General features: G+C 43.6%; 1 protein-coding gene across 8 annotated transcripts in view; it reads left to right on the top strand.

Annotated features, from left to right (window-relative positions):
• FRYL (FRY like transcription coactivator) overlaps nucleotides 1–19,820 on the top strand; it is a 268,920-nt gene that overhangs the window by 212,325 nt on the left and 36,775 nt on the right. For all 8 annotated transcript variants that reach the window (XM_075261448.1, XM_075261449.1, XM_075261444.1 and 5 more), the window contains 11 exons: nucleotides 3,122–3,290; nucleotides 8,055–8,314; nucleotides 8,573–8,713; nucleotides 9,668–9,836; nucleotides 10,276–10,360; nucleotides 12,155–12,267; nucleotides 13,695–13,845; nucleotides 13,961–14,064; nucleotides 15,517–15,702; nucleotides 15,802–16,003; nucleotides 18,043–18,164. In XM_075261448.1, the coding sequence (XP_075117549.1) occupies nucleotides 3,122–3,290; nucleotides 8,055–8,314; nucleotides 8,573–8,713; nucleotides 9,668–9,836; nucleotides 10,276–10,360; nucleotides 12,155–12,267; nucleotides 13,695–13,845; nucleotides 13,961–14,064; nucleotides 15,517–15,702; nucleotides 15,802–16,003; nucleotides 18,043–18,164 (1,702 nt within the window). The remainder of the gene's footprint in view (nucleotides 1–3,121; nucleotides 3,291–8,054; nucleotides 8,315–8,572; nucleotides 8,714–9,667; nucleotides 9,837–10,275; nucleotides 10,361–12,154; nucleotides 12,268–13,694; nucleotides 13,846–13,960; nucleotides 14,065–15,516; nucleotides 15,703–15,801; nucleotides 16,004–18,042; nucleotides 18,165–19,820) is intronic.

The raw sequence follows: 19,820 nt of genomic DNA, 5'->3' as shown, positions 1-19,820 counted from the left end.
CGTTGCTAGAATACAAGGAAGTCGTATTCTCCCTCGTAAAAAGCAAGAACAATACAATATGTTTCTAAAATTATTTTTAGTTAATCCTTTATAACTGTTCCGTCTGTTTACTTTAAAGGGACACTAAATCACCAATCCATAGAGGTCTCCGGATGGTTTAGATTCCCAAATTTACAGGACTAGTTCCCTTTAAGGAAGGAAATTGAGGAAGATTTATGTCCGATTGACTAAATGTACAGTGTATCAGTAATTGTATTGATCAGTGATGGCGAAATTTTTAGAGACAGAGTGCCCAAACTGCAACCCAAAGCTCAGTAATTTATTTCAAAGTGTCAACACAGCAATTTAACCTTAATAATGTGCGGATCCACAATTGCACACAATTACAGACCTGCAAAATATAGTCATATGAATGGGGCTTTATAGAGCTTTCTGCCCTACTGTGACCCTCACACAGTCCAATCTGCTTCACAGTGACCCACACACAGTACAATCTGCTTCACAGTGACCCCCACACACAGTACAATCTGCTCCACAGTGGCCCACACACAGTACAATCTGCTCCACAGTGGCCCCACACAGTACAATCAGCTCCACAGTGGCCCCCACACAGTACAATCTGCTCCACAATGGACCCACACAGTACAATCAGCTCCACATTGGCCCCCATGCAGTACAATCTGCTGCACAGTGGCCCCCACACAGTACAATCAGCTCCACAGTGGCCCCCACACAGTACAATCTGCTCCACAATGGCCCCACACAGTACAATCTGCTTCACAGTGGCCCCCGCACAGTACAATCTGCTCCACTATGACCCTCACACAGTCCAATCAGCTCCACATTGGCCCCCACACAGTATAATCTGCTGCACAGTGGTCCCCACACAGTACAATTTGCTCCACAGATGGGTGTCCAAAGAGAGGGTTCTGAGTGCCACCTCTGGCATCCGTGCCATAGGCTCGCCATCACGGTTATCCTATTAATATTATAAATGTGAAAGTTTGTGGGTTTGTGTGTTTGGATGTTCGGATGTTTGTTCCTCAATCATGGAAATACCACTCCACCGATTTGGCTGAAATTTTCCACAAACATAGTTAATACACCCGATTGCGCAATAGGCTACTTTTCGTCACAATAGCGCACATACGTTTGTGCCAGGACCCCCACAAAACCCAAACTCACACCACCATCTCTGCAATCTCACACACTTTGGACCATAGCAAGCCACAAAATTCATATTGCCCTCTACAGCCTCGACCCTAACCCCACACAATCACATATACATATACTTTACCACTTTGCCCCTCACCTTAACGATACTCCAGGAGGTTCTCTTTAACGCTCCGGAGCAGCCATGTTTGCCGACCCCCACCGCTCTGACAACCTGCGACACCGCCCATCCATGTGAATACCCCTAGGAAGTCTAATAAATGCCAAAAAAAAAAGTTTACAAAAAGTAAAAAAAATATAAAAATATAAAATAAAAAGGATTAAAAATTCAAATCACCCCCCTTTCCCTAGAACACATATAAAAGTAGTTAAATACTGTGAAACACATACATGTTAGGTATCCCCACGTCCGAAATCGCCCGCTCTACAAAGCTATACAAATATTTTTCCTGTTCGGTAAACGCCGTAGCGGGAAAAATGGTCAAAAGTGCCAAACCGCCATTTTTTCACTGTTTTGATTCTGATAAAAAATTGAATAAAAAGTACACCCGGTCCCGCAATAAAAGACGCCCTATACATCCCCGTACACGGACGTATAAAAAAGTTACGGCTGTCAGAATATGGCGACATTTCAAAAAATAATTTTTTAACACAGTTTTGGATTTTTTTTAAGGGGTCAAAATGTAAATAAAACCATATAAATTTGGTATCCTCAGAATCGCAACGAAACACAGAATACAGGGGACATGTCATCTTGGTTGCACAGTGAACGCTGTAAAACCAAAGCCCGTAAGAAAGTCGCAGAAATGCATTTTTTCTTCAAATCCACCCCATTCTGAATTTTTTCCCCTGCTTCCCAGTACATTATATGGAATAAATAATGGTGGCATCATGAAGAAAAATTTGTCCCAGGAAAAATTAAGACCTCATATGGCTCTGGGAGCGGAGAAATAAAAAAGTTATGGGGTTTAGAGGAGGGGAGTCAAAAACGAAAATCAAAAAATGCCATCGGCGGGAAAGGGTTAACTTCAAATACTTCTGTCCCAAAGTCACTATGTAAAGTTTCTCACAACACCGTATATATAGCAGCTCAAATACAAAGTAACTTCAACACAAAAGTCTCACATATTCTCTGAATTACAGAAAAAACAAGATACAAAGTTACATTTCATATCCCATACCTTATACACAGTACTAAGACCTTACCCGCGCCTGTATATACCCACTGCTACAATCACCGCAGACGAAGTCGCGGGTACCAGCTAGTAGATCATAGAAATGAGCAATGCTTGCAAATTACTGCTCTAAAACATCCAGGTAAAAGTTTTATTTAGTTACATATTATGGCGCCATCTGGTGTTCAAAGTGTATAGCAATGTGCACTTCCACCTAATAAACTGAGTGCTGGTGGACACACAAGCTCAGTCACTCTCCACAGTCTCAGGTTTACCTAGTGACCTTCCCTTGTAGAAGAGCCAATAGAAATAACTATTTACAGTGAAGAGAGTTTTTTGCACTTGCTCTTCTGTAGTAAACAGGAGATCACTACGCAAAGACCAGGCTGTGATGAGAATGACTGAGCATGCCCGACCTTTAGCACTAAGGTGGACACGCACATTGCAATACGCTTTAAACACAAGGTGGCGCCATACTCTGTGAGTAAATGTCATAATTCTTCACTAGATGATCCATATGTAAAAAAAAAAATTTGATCTATACAGTGACTATGACGCTTACTTGGCAGGACAACCCCTGACTATTGCCTTGTTTATTAATAACTACACTTTTTTATGAATTAGACCCATAATTCTTTATAGAATTTCTCTCATAATATCGATACACTGTAGCAGCCAAATGTGATTCCTCATCATTTATAATGTAACACTGCTGTTACTGATTTGTTCTTGCAATTTTATACTTCTGAATTGTATCCATTGACTTTCTGCAGATTCTGGAACCGAAGATGTTTCGCTATGCTCACAAATTAGAAGTCCATAGAACAGATGGAATATTGAGTCACCCCTCTCCATTACCACATTTGTACTCCGTATCTTACTACCAGCTCTCTGAAGAATTGGCTCGCACCTACCCAGAGCTTACACTCGCTATTTTTTCAGGTATTGGGTTTGTTAGAAAGTGGGACTATGTTCTTATGTTACACGTGTCCACAGGATAGGGGATCAGTGTGTGACCTGTGTCAGGGAGGGACATGGCATTAGTACACATTACACAGGACCCAGTAAGTCGGGGTCCTATCACCTTAAAGGGATTCAACCATTAAAACCTCTTTTTTTTTGTTGATAAGACGTCGGAGTAGTCTTTAGAAAGGCTATTCGTCTCTTACCTTTAGATGTGATCCCCGCCGCGCCGTTCCTTAGAAATACCGGTTTTACTGGTATGCAAATTAGTTCTCTGGCAGCGATGGGGGCGGGCTTCAGTGCTGAAAATGCGATGGGGGCGTCCCCACTGCTGCTCGATAACACGATTCTGCAACGCCTCTATCTTTGGCTGGATGCTCCCCTTCTCTGTCGTCTTCCTCCTGCGTCACCTCCGACGCCTGCGCAGTTGACTCTGCCAGTGAGACACTAGTAGAGCCGACTGCGCATGCCGGCCGGGGCCCATTTTTGGGAGGCCACTCTTGCTCTTGTAGTTCAATGTAGGAGCGGCCTCCCAAAAATGGCCGCCGGCCGGCATTCACACTCAGCTCTGCTGGTGTCTCACTGGCAGGGCCAACTGCGCAGGCGTCGGAGGTGACGCAGGAGGAAGACGACAGAGAAGGGGAGGATCCAGCCGAAGATAGAGGCGTTGCAGGATCGTGTTCTCGAGCAGCAGTGGGGACGCCCCCATCGCATTTTCAGTGCTGGGACCCGCCCCCATCACTGTGAGAGAACTGATTTGCATACCGGTAAAAACCGGTATTTCTAAGGAACGGCGCGGCGGTGATCACATCTAAAGGTAAGAGACGAATAGCCTTTCTAAAGACTATTCCGACGTCTTATCCACACAAAAAAAGATTTTAATGGTAGAATCTCTTTCTACTTTCCATTAGCTTACAGGTAATTTCCTAAGCTAATGGACTTCATGGTTAATAGTTACTGGTAGATTGTTAGAGAGACTTCAAGGGGCTCTATATGTTGAGATTTCAGGAAACAAGGGGCCCATAAGTGTTTTGGGGGGGGCCCTCAACCGGCTTCAGCCGCCCCTACCTGTGGGGGTGATGCTGATCATATGATGTATGAATAGAGTGTCAGGTAGGGTACTGCATTTGTCCTTAGGATAGCTCATCAATAAAAGATCAGTGGGGGTCCGACACCCAGGCCCCAGCCAGTCTGGTTTATGAAGAGGCTGCAGTATTCAGGAGAGCGCTGTAGCCCCTTCAGTACTAACCAAGCACAGCGCTATACATTTGTACAGGGGCTTTGTTTGGTATCACAGCTCAGCACTTTCACTAAAATGGGTCTGAGCTATGATCCTGACTATGCACATGATGTCACATGGCCTGTGAGGCCGAAGCAGCTTGTTGCCTCAAACAGCTGATCCATGGGGGTCCCAGACGTCAGGACCCCACAGATTTTCAATTGATGACCTGTCCTGTGGATGTCATCAGATTAAAAGTCCTGGAAAACCTGTTTAACACTTTCCCTATGGATAGGTTGTAAGTTCTAACCCCTTTAAACATCATATTGATATCATACCTAGCAGACCGTCCTTAAAGGGATTCTACCATTAAAATCACATTTTTTTTCTCGATCACACGTCGGAATAGCCTTAAGAAAGGCTGCTCTTCTCCTACCTTTAGATGTCTTCTCCACGCCGCCTTTTGGTAGAAATTCCGTCCCGGTTTTCGACTGCAAATGAGTTCTCTCTCAGCCCTGGGGCCAGTCCTCAATACTGTGAGGGAAATCTCCAGTGACGCCTCCATCTTCTTCTGGAACGCCCTCTCCCTGTGTCTTCTTCCGTCCTGGGTTTCAATCTTCTAGGCCTCGGGCAGAGCTGACTGCGCATGTCCGGACCACAAGAAAAATGGCAGCTTACACAGTAAGCTGGTGTAAGCAGCCATTTTCTTGTGGCCTGTGGGCATGCACAGTTGGCTCTGCCCGATGGTAGAGCTGACTGAACATTTGTAGGAGTTTAAACCCAGCTTCAGAAGAAGATGTGGAGAGAGGCTGTTCCTGAAGAAGATGGAGGCGGCGCTGGAGAGTTCCCCCAGTGCTGCGAGACAACTCATTTGCATACTGACGAAAACTGGGATCTCTACCAAACAGCGGTGCGGAGAAGACATCTAAAGGAAGGAGAAGAATAGTCTTTCTTAAGGCTATCCCTACATGTGATCCAGAAAAAAAATGTGATTTTTAACCTTTTCGCTGCCAAGGGTCTCTGGAAATTTTGCACCTCCAGTAGCCAGAGCAATTTTCACAGTTTTGAGATGGACAAATCAAACCTAAATTGCAACATTAAAAAAGCATCCAACCCCCCCCCCCATACCTATATATTTTCTTAAAGTAGACACCTGCAGCATTGTCAGAATGCCACTTGGTACTGTATACGAACAGGCACCTTCATGCAATTTTGATTTAAAGTGAATGTTTTATGAAAAAATGCAAATAAATGTATATTAGCTGTTAAAAGCGGAAACCAAACAAAAAATTAAATGCACCAAACCTCCTAAAAATAAGACTTCAACATGTGCAGAGTTCATACATATCACTATGGCCTGCACCCGCATGCACATGTCTTCAGAAAATCGCTAGAACTGGAAGGAACAAAATTCTGCTTTGAAGCTGGAAATGCTAAAAAAGTATCATCCTATAAAATGTAGGGATTACACACCATGAAAAGTAAGTGAACCCCTAAACCCTATATATTTTTTGAAAGTAGACAATCTGAAGATTACAAATGTCTTAATGGGTTATCGATAGCCACATCCACCTTCATGCAACTTTGCGACCAACACAAATAATTTTTTGAAAAAATACGCTAAAACACATATTTGCACCTATAACTCATGTTCAATCTCACATTCATATACAAAATACTTTTAAAATAATAGCTTATGGTGTATACAATGTGTATATATACTATATGTACCGCAAACATCAACTACAACAAGAGCTCGGACTCCCAAAAACACGAATACAGAAGACAAGCAGGATTTTGCTGTTGTTCACTAATATGTTAAAAAGCTATACTGCACCTACCAAACTGTGACTGTGATACCAAAATCTAACTTTTTTCAGAGTACACAGCATACCGTATATAAAAACACAATTTAATAGTTTATATATACAACCACCTTCATTCAACTTTGCTGCAAACAGAGATGGCTAGCAAAAATTGCGCAAAAATTCAAATTTGCCACTAAAGTGCAGCTCAAGAAATCCCTTTCTGCAAACATAATGTACTGTCCATAAAACTGCAATATGTGAGGAGTTCATACAGACCACACATGTATATATTTACAGGGGCAGATGTTAAAGAATCGCCAAAATCGCAGAAATGCGCCATCCCATTTTGTGCATGCAAATTAAATAGGACTTTACATAAAAATGTTATTTTCCATCCCCCTATAATAATTTTAGCAATCTATAGGTTCATCTCTAGTGATAATCGTTATTAGTATTATTTTAGTGTGTAATGGGTATCGCTAGAGCTGTATTTTACTGTAGAAAGCTCAGGTATGGACAGGACAGGGATTGGGTGAAATGTAAACTTTATTTGCGACTTTATGTATATGTTGTGTAAGTGTTTGGTGCGACTTTTTTTTTTTTGGCTTGCGACCTGGACAATGGTAAACGTCTGGGTCACAGCGCCAACAAACTTCCTGGTTATGTTCAGGAGGTTTTACATAAGAATACCCCACTAGTAAAGCTCAGGGGGGAATTACATTATAACTGTATGTGACAATCAGAGACAAATGTATAGTATACGCTCTGATTGGCAGGAGAAGGGTTAATAGGGACAATAGAGTCCCTGCCACCCCCATCCTGCTGTCACATACAAGTTATGCAGAGAGTTAGATCGTTTCTCTATCTCTCTCTCTCTGCTGGGCTGCTCCGTGTCCCTCTTCCTTTCTTTAGATCGCAAATTGCTTTCTTAGACAGGGGGGGGGACACTTTAGAGCCCTATGTCTTTGGACTGCATCAACATATCTTGATGCTTTCAATTGCATTTTAAAGAGGAGAATCTCATCTTTAAAATGATATCAAAAACTCGATGATTGGATGTACAGTTTTGGAGAAATTCACTGTTGAAATGCTGTCGGGAATTGAGATCTGCAGTTGGATCTCAATGCCAAATAGTGTTTTCAACAGTGAATCACTCCAAGACTGTAAGTAAAATCATCAAGTTCCTGGTATCATGAGATTCTCTTCTTTAAAATGCATTTTAAAGCATCAAGATATGTTGATGCAGTCCAGAGATATCGGCATTAGTAGGGAGGACGTAGTAACTACGTCCTCCGCTACTGAAGTGCCACCTTGGGAGCACGTACAGTGTACGTGCCTGGCAGCGAAAGGGTTAATGATAGAATCCCTTTAACATGTCAGTTTTCTCCCCTTTGTACATTTCTTCCTGGACCATCAGTGTGGTATCACTTCCCATAAAGCCTAGTGTAGCTTAGTTTCCCATGTAACATACCTATACTAATACTAAGGATTTCTGTATGATACATTACTAGGATCGCTGTGACGACTGATAGAGCTGCTCCTTGACATCAAGTGATACCCTGCCCTGCAAACTGTCACCTTGTAACATTTTCACTTCCATAACCTAGTCAGATCTGTAAATTTTGCCACATATCATAGTTGCATAGTGCACATCTAATATATGTGACTGACCAGGCTAAGCTCTGCTAAGTCTAAGTCTTTTTTCTCCTTGGACAGAAATCAGTCAGCGAATCCAGACTGCGCACCCTGCTGGCCGCCAGGTGATGCTGCACTATCTACTTCCCTGGATGAACAACATTGAGCTGGTAGATTTGAAGCCCTTACCTACGGTGCGCAGACACGAGGACGACGTAGAGGAGTCGCTCAGAGACCGTGATGTGATGGTGAACAGCAGGCGCTGGCTGAGAGGAGAGGGATGGGGCTCACCTCAGGCCACAGCCATGGTCCTGAATAACTTGCTGTACATGACTGCTAAGGTAATACATAGGACAGTATACAGCCCATACACCTGTTCTCTGACAGCTATTCCCCACATCTTAATTTCCACGTTAATATTTGTGTCTTGCTGAGAATAATCCTTTCCAATTTGCTGCTACTGTAATACACTGATTTTTTTCACCCACAAGTCCAAACTGAATATTGGCAGCCCCTCAGCCCTGTGTGATCCTGCCTTTGTTGCAGAGAATTCATATGTGTTTCCAAGTTGTAATCTAAGCATGCAATGTGTTTTCCAGTATGGTGATGAGGTGGCGTGGTCAGAAATTGAAAACGTGTGGACCACCCTTGCAGATGGATGGCCGAAGAATTTGAAGATTATTTTGCACTTTCTAATAAGCATTTGTGGAGTGAACAGTGAGCCCAGCCTCTTACCTTATGTGAGTATTTAAAGTCTCCTTTCCTACCCAAAATGATGTTAAAGAGGACCTTTCATGTCCTCAAGCACATGCGGTTTTATATACCGCTAGAAAGCCGACAGTGCGCTGAATTCAGAATATTGGTATCGATCTCAGGCCACTGTCAGAAGGGCATTCCTGGCTGTGATGAACGCCCCTCCTGACTACTCGTCCATAGCTCTGTACTGTCAGGGGCGGGGTATTCCTCACAGCCCAGCCATGATGCTATCCTGTAATGAACACCCCTCCTGACAGTACTCATCCATAGCTCTGTACTGTCAGAGGCGGGGTATTCCTCATAACCCAGCCATGACGCTAACCTGTTAGGAACGCCCCTCCTGACAGTACTCATCCATAGACTAGTACTGGGGGGAACGCCCCCTTTGACACTACAGAGTTATGGACAGTACTGTCAGGGGGGACCTTCCTCACAGCCCAGCTAGACTGTCAGGAACGCCCTTCTGACACTACAGAGCTATGGACAGTACTGTCAGGGACGCCCTTCTGACAGTGGCCTGATATCATTGCCATTATAACAGCACGGATATCTCCAACGGGAATTCAACGCACTTTCGACTTTCTGTATATAAAACTGCATGTGCCCAAGGATGTGAAAGGCCCTCTGTAACACTTTCAAGTCTGACAAATGAGCAGTCTGGAGCACTAAGAGGGACTTACTTGTTCCAAACTTGCTACGCACCTCACTGCCCAGGAATGCTCTCCTTCCATCTTCCCTTGAGTGGCCGTACCAGGGAACCTAAGCTAAAATCTCATCACTCAAAGCAGGTAGGGGTGAAGGAGAGCAGTGTGGGGCATAGCAATGGAGCCGCCCTTGGTGCTCCAGATTGACCATTTGCACATTCTGCTTCCCTGCCGATTATAGAGACTGTTGATTTTAAATGTCTGCCTTTCCAACCCTATTTTCCTGATATTCAGGTAAAGAAGGTGATTGTGTATCTGGGCAGAGATAAGACCATGCAACTCCTGGAGGAATTGGTTAGTGAGCTACAACTTACAGACCCAGTGAGTTCTGGAGTGACGCACATGGACAATCCACCATATTACCGCATTACTTCAAGCTATAAGATACCCTCTGTCACCTCAGGTAAAGAGTCACAAATGTAGCTACAATATACTGAATACTGTCATAGTCATTGTTATTAAAAGAGCGTTTATATATAACTTTACACAGTACCAAAATTCCTTCACAGTGGTTAAAAGTGGCCGTATACATTAGATAAATGTCCACCAAACCCGTAGATTTCAGCAGCACCACCTAACCATCTAATGTGAATGGAGGGGTCTTCAATTTTCCCCAATGGTAGATGTCAGAGGAAAGAGAGGTCACGTGCTTTTCCTTTTAAGAAAACCACTATCGGAGCTTATGCTCCTCTTCCTATTGAGAATACATGGCCTTGGTCAAGCTGAGTGTGTATTGGAGGCGGAAAGCAAAAGCTGTCTTAGGATTATGACCACCGTAACACCATTTTTTTGTTTTTATTGGTATCTAGAGTTCTTCTTAAGAGTGTGTTTTGTTTTTGCAGGAACCACATCCAGCAGCAATACAATGGTAGCTCCTACTGATAGCAGTCATGAGAACAAGCATATGAGGGATGGCATTGAGGATAAGTAAGTATTGTGCTGTAATAACACTTTCACTCTGGCTTTGATGTGCTAGCACATACAGTATCTAATCATACATGTCTGGTTATTGTAAGATCAGGTTTCCTTGAGATGCACTCCCTTGGAAAATAACACGTCTTGGTTGTATTTCATTTTGTAAGTAAGGGTGAGGTTGCACTAAGACCACTATGACATGAGCCGTTGCTGCAAATCGATGCCGTTTTAAAACAGGTTGTCAAAGAGGTTTTCTCTTCTCAGAGTTTCACCTTCCCTCTTGTCTCCTCTCTCCTTCACCTCCTGGTTTTCAGCTCAGTGGAGCAGCAGCATATGCCTGAGATAACTATTCAATTTAGGACAAGCACACAATTTATCTCTAGATTTACAATAACAGATTGTAGAGGTGCTGTTCAAGAACTGTTCTATGCCTTGTCAGGGCTCAGCAGCTCAGAGCACTATGCAGAGAAAGGTAAGAGACTATAGGTGGCCAAGAACAGAGACTAGGTCATCAGCCAAACCACTAAAACTAGATAAGTGAGCTGATGTGAAACCTAGACAGTGAGCTGAGGAGACCTACTTGGTTGTATATGACTAACAGATCAATATAGATAAACTCAAGCACCAAGCGCAGCACTGTATATTTTTCAATTCATTTTTGTTCAGGGACTGTGTTTGGTATTACATTTATTTGCTGCATCAGGGCATGTGACCAATGGACATGATGTCACTGACCTGGGAAGACTAAGTGGCACTCACCCAAGCGATGCATGCACGGGTCCCGGGTATTGGGTTTTACCGATTTGGTATTGATGGTCTAAAATCCCTTTAATTTCTCATTAAGAAAATGCGGCAGTAGACACTTTGGCTATCGTATGTTGATGTGTAGTTCTTAAGTATACGGTATTATCATGTGTGTGAAAACAAAAAATGATATTTAAGACTTTTAGTGGAAGCAGAACTTTCCATGACTGCACTGCTACCTACACATGATGCACATACATACACATGATACACATACATGCATTCATACATACATGCACATACATACATACGATGCATTTTTTTATTCAGACCCTAGATGAATCCATTTTGATTTTTACATTTCACTTGCTTTCTTTTCCTCTGTGATTTGCTGTCAGCTTCAGCACAGCATCACATGCTCAGCTAGAGACTGTACCATCTCTGCCTGCTGGAAGTCCTCCCTTCTCTTCTCCCTATCTAATCTGCCATAGGTGTAATTGGAGTTTCTGCCAGCCCTTACCTCCTTGTACAAGAGCACTGATTCTTGTATGGGCGAATCATAGATCTATATAGTTGTACAAATGTGTGCCTATGTGTTGTAATGCAACATATAGATTAAAATTATACGTAAAATATAAGACGTTCTACCTAGAATTTCCTGATGCAACAAGATAAATAGACAAATCACGATACTCTAATGTATTCCATAAAAGTGGAAGAGAGAAGCCGCTATAAGAACAGGATTATGTTGAGACAAGTGGTCTCATGGAAAATCCTCTGACAGATGTTCATGCGGAATGGGAAATACACAATGCTTGGAATTGCCATTAATATGTGTTCACTGGAAAAGAAGATGAAGGATTGAATACAGGATTATATTCTAATCCATTTAGGAAAGCTGTAAATGGCCGCCGTTACCATGGGCTGTGCATTAGACCTTGTCCTGGAGGGAGATGCTCTTAGTTACTTTTATATTTCGGTTTTCTGTATTAACCATAATCTGCTTTTTGATTTACATGAGACTGAAAGTATAACAATATGTGATCTACTCGCTTTTTACAGCTATAGCCATCTTGATATCTACCCTGGGCTGAACAGCAACCTAAACCGCCAGCACCATAGACTGGAGTCCCGATACAGCAGCAGTTCTGGAGGGTCCTACGAGGAGGAGAAAAGTAATCCTGTTACCTATATGCTTTATATTACTTTGTATTAGGCGTATTCTCATGTTGTATTGTTATCCTATGCCATAACTGTTCAAAGGGGCAAAGAGTGAATGGGACAAGGTAGTGTAAACCATGAAGGGGTCAAGGTGCTCACATGACGCTACAGCCAATTTAAAGAGATTCTACCATTAAAATCCATTTTTTTTAAGATAAGACGTTGGAATAGACTTTAGAAAGGCTATTCGTCTCTTACCTTTAGATGTGATCTCCGCCGCACCGTTCCATAGAAATACCGTTTTTTACCTGTATGCAAATTAGTTCTCTCGCAGCGATGGGGGCGGGCCCAGCGCTGGAAATGCGATGGGGGTGTCCCCACTGCAGAACACGATCCTGCGACGCCTCTAGCTTCGGCTGGATCCTCCCCTTTTTTCGGCGTCACCTCCGACGCCTGCGCAGTTGGCTCTGCCAGTGAGACACTAGTAGAGCCGACTGCGCATGCGCGCAATTGCAGCCTTGGAACTATGGCCTCCGGCCGGCATGCGCGGTCGGCTCTACTAGTGTTTCACTGGCAGAGCCAACTGCGCAGGCGTCGGAGGTGACGCCGAAGAAAGACGGCGAAAAAAGGGGAGGATCCAGCCGAAGATAGAGGTGTCGCAGGATCGTGTTCTCGAGCAGTATTGGGGACGCCCCCATCGCATTTCCAGCGCTGGGACCCGCCCCTATCGCTGCGAGAGAACTAATTTGCATACCGGTAAAAACCGGTATTTCTAAGGAACGGCGCGGCGGAGATCACATCTAAAGGTAAGAGACGAATAGCCTTTCTAAAGGCTATTCCGACGTCTTAGCCACAAAAAAAAGGGTTTTAATGGTAGAATCCCTTTAAACAGCTGATCAGAAGTGGGGTCTCAGGTGTCGGACCGTTACTGATCTTACTGTTAATCTGTCCTGAGGATGTCCTCCATCAAAATGAGCGCTAATATCCCTTTCATTTTCATACTAAGGGTTGGCGGGGCTCCCTAGACCAAACCCCACAATTTAGGAGGTAACCTCTTATCCTATTAGTGCACACCAGTAGAAATAAAAAAATAGTCGTTTTGCAAACTGGTGGTAAGTTAGGATGGCAGACTTCACTGATGTGATTTTCAAGTGTCCGTGACAGAAGATCATGTTGGCTAGACATTCTGTGCAACGTTTGCTATGATCTGTATCATTATATATGTTAGGTAGATATGTTTAGGTCGGCTATGTATATACTTGAGTTTCTGTGTAGCCTTCTGGCTGTATTATAGCATTACAGGGTTTCTCCTGATAGTACTTGTAAACTGCTCTGGCACTGTCCCATTGTAACACAACATATGTGACTTAGTAGCGGACCTAGCGGTTTAGCATATGAGAGTCCCGGCCTGCCAATTGACGTGCCCTTTATTGTTTTGCAGGTGACTCCATGCCACTGTTCTCAACCTGGCGCTTAAAAGTGATGGAGCACAACCGAGCGGAGCCTCTACCCTTCCCACCCACAGGAGGTTGCTGGTCACCCCTAGTGGATTATTTGCCAGAAACGACCTCCCCTGGCACATCCCTGCACAGGTAGTGTTTGGGATCACAATTACACGTTCTGCAGTTTTAGCCTTTACTATTGTGTCCTTATTACATCCCAGTCTTGTGTTTTTTATTGTGTTTAACCGATTCATATATTTTGTAGGTGCAACATAGCCGTGATCCTCCTGACAGATCTGATCATTGATCATAGCGTGAAGGTGGAGTGGGGCGGCTACCTGCATCTCTTACTACATGCCATCTTCATAGGTAATCGGATGCTTGGCGTTTGCCTATGCAGACTTGTGTTTCTTATACTTATTGCAGTGGTGTAAAGGAGTTATCCAGGGATACTGATCCTGATCTGATATCGGTTATGGAAAGGCAAAATTGCTTGCTTGGCAGTATAGGTGCAGAGGCAACTGTTCCTCACCCAGCAAATCACTGGCATGGGTCCCATTTCTGGTACCAGTGCATGTTACTGGGTCCCTATGGCTGCCTTAGAAATTTGATTTCACCATTTCTCCTTGGATTGATTAGACTCATGAATAAAGTCTTTTTGGTTACAGGTTAATGCGGATTTGCTAATTGATATGTTATTTATATATAATATCGTGTATATATCCATTATCTCTCTATCTTATAAAAATGAATTTCTGTCTGTCTGTTCTCTAATACAAACCAAACGACTGTACCGATCTTCACCAAATTTGGTACAGAGATACCTCAGGTATCCGGGAAGGTTTAAGACGAGACTCCAACTCGCTTGGACGTACCGTTGCTGAGATACAGCATTCCAAACACAATGCCCCCCCCCCCCTTAGCCAATACAAACCTGCAAGTCTTTCACTCATATTCCAACTGCAATACACACGGTCACTCCACATGCACAACCCAACACTGATATCCAAACTGAGATACACGCATCAGAGGATTAGATACACAAATCAGCACACAGTCCCACACACCAGAGGATTAAATATGCACTTCTGCACACAGTTCCACACACTGAAGGATTAGATATGTGCGTCTGCACACGGTTCCACATGCCGAAGGATTAGATACACGCGTCTGCACACGGTTCCACATGCCGAAGGATTAGAGACGCGCGTCTGCACACAGTACCACACTCTGGAGGATTGGATACATGCGTCTGAACACAGTACCACATGCCAAAGGATTGGATACACGCATCTGCACACAGTTCCACACACCAGAGCATAAGATAAGCAGGTCTGCACACAGTACCACATGCCGTAGGATTAGATACGTGCGTCTACACACAGTACCACACACCGGAGGATTAGATACGCGCCTCTTCACACAATACCACACAGGGGAGGATTACATACACGCATCTGCACACAGTACCACACCAACAAGGATTAGATACTTGCGTCTAAACACAGTACTACACGGGGAAGGATTAGATACAGCTTTACTCCAAGTATCGATAACAGCTGATCACAGGTTTTTCACTGATATCCAAAATGAGATACACATAATCACATGACGCTTATGGACATACACACAAACAGCATACAAAATACACCAGTGCAAAATTGGACAATTCTTATGGGGCCACTACACAAACATAAAATGTAACGTACCTGTGCGAAGCCGGGTCCTCCCTCTAGTAATACATCTATATTAGAATATATGTATGTATGTAGTTACAGTTTGTATAGTAACACCAAATTTTTATGTGCTTCTCGTTTTTAGCGTTTGACCACTACCATCCTGAAGTGTATGAGCATTGTAAGCGTCTGCTTTTACATTTACTGATTGTAATGGCATCTAATAGCAGTGTGCAGAGTGTGGCGTCCATTCTCCTCAGGAATAGGGAATGCAATGAACCCCGGGTACTGACTGTAAAAAGCAATGCCCATCTAGAGTTCTCCTTCACAGGTAAGATCCCGTACAGTCTGTGAACGACATGAGAACGACGGTAATTTTTCAGCAACTTGGGTGTGTGAAATGAGGTTTTGTTTTTTCTTTGCCTTTTAGGTATTAATGACTTTATTCCTGAATACCAGCCTTCCCCCATGACGGACTCAGGGCTCAGCTCAAGTTCTACCTCTTCTAGCATCAGCTTAGGGAATACAAGCACTGCTGTTCCTCACTTACATACAAGCATCCTCAATGAGACGGATCTCTCTATGGAGCAGGATGAGAAGGTCAAAACACTCATAGAGTTCATTACATCCAGGTAGGCGTCTTCTCATTTCATGCACAAGTACCCATATCATGGAGAAGATTAGAAATTGCCTTCACTGTGACCTTTTTGACTTTTTACTGCTGTACTGTTATTTAACCTCTTCGTGCAAAATGCAACGATCACAAGAGTTGATCCTACCAGCCGGGATTAAAACGATTCACCGCTGCGCCAATAGCGACCACAGCATCTAAGTGGTTAGGTAGACGGAGGGTTGATGGTGTGTACAGAAGTATATGAGCAATCATGCCCCCTAGTGGGCCAACAAAATGGAAAAGAAAGGGAAACAAAGTTAATACAGTGTATAAAAATACTTAAAGAGGACCTTTCACCTCCTGGGGCACATGCGGTGTAATACACTGCTAGAAAGCCGACAGTGTGCTGAATTCAGCTCACTATCAGTTATCCCTTTCTGTGCCCCCGGTGAAGATCTATCAGTGTCGAATACCGTAGCTCTTCACTGTCAGAAGGGTGTTTCTGACAGTCAGGAAGCCATTCCTCACAGCAGTATCTATAGCGCTGTACTGTGAGAGTGGTGAGGAACGCTTCCTCCCCACCTGACAGTGCTCGTCCATAGACGAATACTGGGGGGGGGGCGTTCCTCACCACTCAGCGTCATGGCTGGACAGTAAGCAACAACCGCTCTCACAGTACAGTGCTGTAGATGCTGCTGTGAGGAGGGGCGTTCCTGACTGACTGCCAGAAACGCCATTCTGGCAGTGAAGAGCTACGGTACCGGCACTGATAACTCTTCACCCGGAGCACAGAACAGGAAAGCCGACAGTATGCTGAATTCAGTGCACTGTCAGCTTTCTAGCGGTGTATTACACTGCATGTGCCCCAGGTGGTGAGAGGTCCTCTTTAAATGAAAGGAAAACATAGCCCTTTTTCCGTTAAAACGAGTGTATTATGAAAAGAAAGAAAAAGTATACATAATTGGTATCACCTCCTCTATAACAACCTGAATTATATTACAGCTATGATGATGGAAAATTAAGAAAGTTACAGCTTCCAGCATGCAGCAATAAAAGTAACTGCTTAGTCCTTAAAGGGTTACTCGTCTGAAAATCATTGCTTAGACAGAAATAACTTTTGCAAGTCTCAGCCACCGGGGTGGGACCTATAGGACCTCTTCAGCATCTCCACCAGCTCCAGTTCTTTCCATCTGTTAATAAACATTTCTCCACTGATTCCAGCACAGTTGGAATTTTCTCTCTAGCCCCCACCACTCCTGAGCAACAAGAGCAGTTAGTTTTGTTGCGTGGTGTGCGATTTAAGCTCTGTGATGCCAGAAGGTGGTGTCAGTCAGAAGGCGTGATCCAGAGCTCAGATCAGAGGCAATGAGCTAAATAAACAAGGACCACTGACTAGCAAAATATTTAAATATAAATTTAATTGAATACAAAATTCACAGTAAAATCACAAAAAAAACATTGTTGTTTGATTAATTAACTAAACAAATCAGAGGCAGCCAATGTCAGAGCTCAGAATCACCCCCCCTTTGTCTGTTTCTGCCTGACTTCACCCTTCTGGCAGTGCAGAGCCTAAATGGCATGTCTGGCATCAAAATTAACTGCATTGATTGCTCAGGACAATGGATGCTACAGAAAAATTCCAACTACGATTTATAAAGACGGACATTACAAATATTACTGACTTTTACTTCTGGTGTGAATGATGATAAATCTGGCGGGGCCTCACCACATGTGGTTTCATGAGCAAAAGCCAAAAGTGGCTACAAAGGCTTGAGCAATATATAGGAAGCTCTTCTACTTCTATCTTCTGTTCAATCCACTCCTGGCTTTGGCTCAAAAAAATGCAGCAAAATCTGCACCAAAAATTGGCTTTTCCTGCAAAGTGTGGTCTTAGCCTTAAGTGGGTTCACTGACGTACAAGCTTACAGATGACACAGACATTTACATTGTTATAAAAGTGCTAGATCCCACATATTTTCTGTAGCACAACATACCATGGACTGTGCGATGTCCTATGATCATCCTTGGATTTCTGATTTATATTTCTTTACATTTTAGGAAAAGAGGACCTCTGTGGAACCATGAAGATGTCTCTGCAAAAAATCCAACAATTAAAAGTGCTGAACAACTTACAGCATTTTTAAAACACGTGGTCGCTGTCTTCAAGCATTGTAGATCAGGTATGTGTCTGTGAGCACATTGTCAGGGGATAATCATACACATCAGGGAGAGTGTGTGCCTACATAGGCAGTACGGAGACTTACAACTCATTCCTGCTCCGCTAGGGATTCTGGGTAAAAAAATATGCAAATCTATTCTCCAGGATGTAATTAGGAGAACAGTGCCTCTGTATGCCGCCCTCTAGAGACAGCCCCCTTAACATCATGCATGACTCAGTTAATAAGCCTACTATTATGATGCGGAGTTTATTGCCAAATTAGTATTTCTATTCCAAAAGAAACAGATTCCCAGCTATGGACAGCGCTGTTTCGGTCTTTTGAACCTCATCAGCATAGCGCAGGGATACTGATTTGGCAGAGTGAGAGACTATAGACCAGGGTCAGGGGATATTCGTACACATTAGGGAGAGTGTGCACCTACATAGGTGTACGGAGACTTACAAGTCATTCCTGCTCCGCTAGGGAATCTGGGTAAAAAATATGCATATTTTTTACTGTGAGCACATTGTAATTCTGCAGTAATGTACTCCGACAGCAGACATCCCATGTCAGTTATCTAGAATTGTATTTGCCCATGTTAGATGGTAACTCAAAAGAGCAGTAGTCCGTTATCTGCTTGTGTAATAGCGCCCCCAGTGTTCATGATGTATAGGTGTATATATGTCATTCTGATGAGGCTTTGTTATGGGAAATATATGCAAATGTGTTTTCCAGGATGTAACTAGGAAAACAGTGTCCCTGTACGCTGTCTCTTAGAACAGCTCCCTCAACATCATGCATGACTTTTCCTTTTGGATTAGAAATACTAGTTTGGCAATAATCCCCGCATCTTGTTATTAGGCTTATTGAAAAAAGTCATGCATGATGTTGAGGGGGCTCAAAGTTACTATACAATACATACCGTATATTCTTGAATATAACAGACATCTTCCATAAGACACAATGAATCCTGGCCACTCATCTGCAGGGGAGATGCTAAATCCTAGTGTGCTAAAGGACCTCTGATGACGTCATGACCATGTGATCGCACTCTGGTGTGGGCGGAGCTACTAGGATTTAGACTCAACCTTATCTGCAGATGTTACATACCACTGGCTATAGGACCTTGATGACATCCCAGTCACGTGACCTCATGACAAGCCAATCACAGAGCAGTAGCACTAAAGGACCTCCCCCTTCCAGGTCCTTCCAGTTTTCAGTGCTCCGTGGACTCGTGTATAAGCCGAGGAGAGCATGAAAAATGTGCTGAAAAAGTCGGCTTATACTCGAGTATATACGGTATTCAGTTTTTTTTATTTATGGCATACCTCCTTTAAGGAAGGAACCAACAAGTAACGATTGAGGGCTCGTTCACATCTGCGTTGCCCTCTCAGTTCTGCAGGTTTCCGTTTCCTGCCTAAAACAGAGCAGGCTACGGAAATCTGCAGGAGTCTCTCTCACCCATTCATTTGAATGGGTGAGAGAGATGTCCGGCCGTGAGCGGCGGTGAGCGTTTTGCGCTCTCCGCCGCGAAACCGGGTTTTATAATCCGGACACAGAGTCAGACATGCAGTACTCTGTGTCCGGATTAAAAAATCCGGTTTCGCGGCGGAGAGCCTAAACCGCTCACCGCCGCTCACGGCCGGACCCGGTCTGTGCTTTGCGTCTTCTGGCATG

This window comes from Leptodactylus fuscus, chromosome 1 (genome assembly GCF_031893055.1).
Source record: "Leptodactylus fuscus isolate aLepFus1 chromosome 1, aLepFus1.hap2, whole genome shotgun sequence".
Lineage (NCBI taxonomy): Eukaryota > Metazoa > Chordata > Amphibia > Anura > Leptodactylidae > Leptodactylus > Leptodactylus fuscus.
Note: the sequence above shows the minus strand (reverse complement) of the source record. Positions and strands in the feature narration are given on the sequence as shown.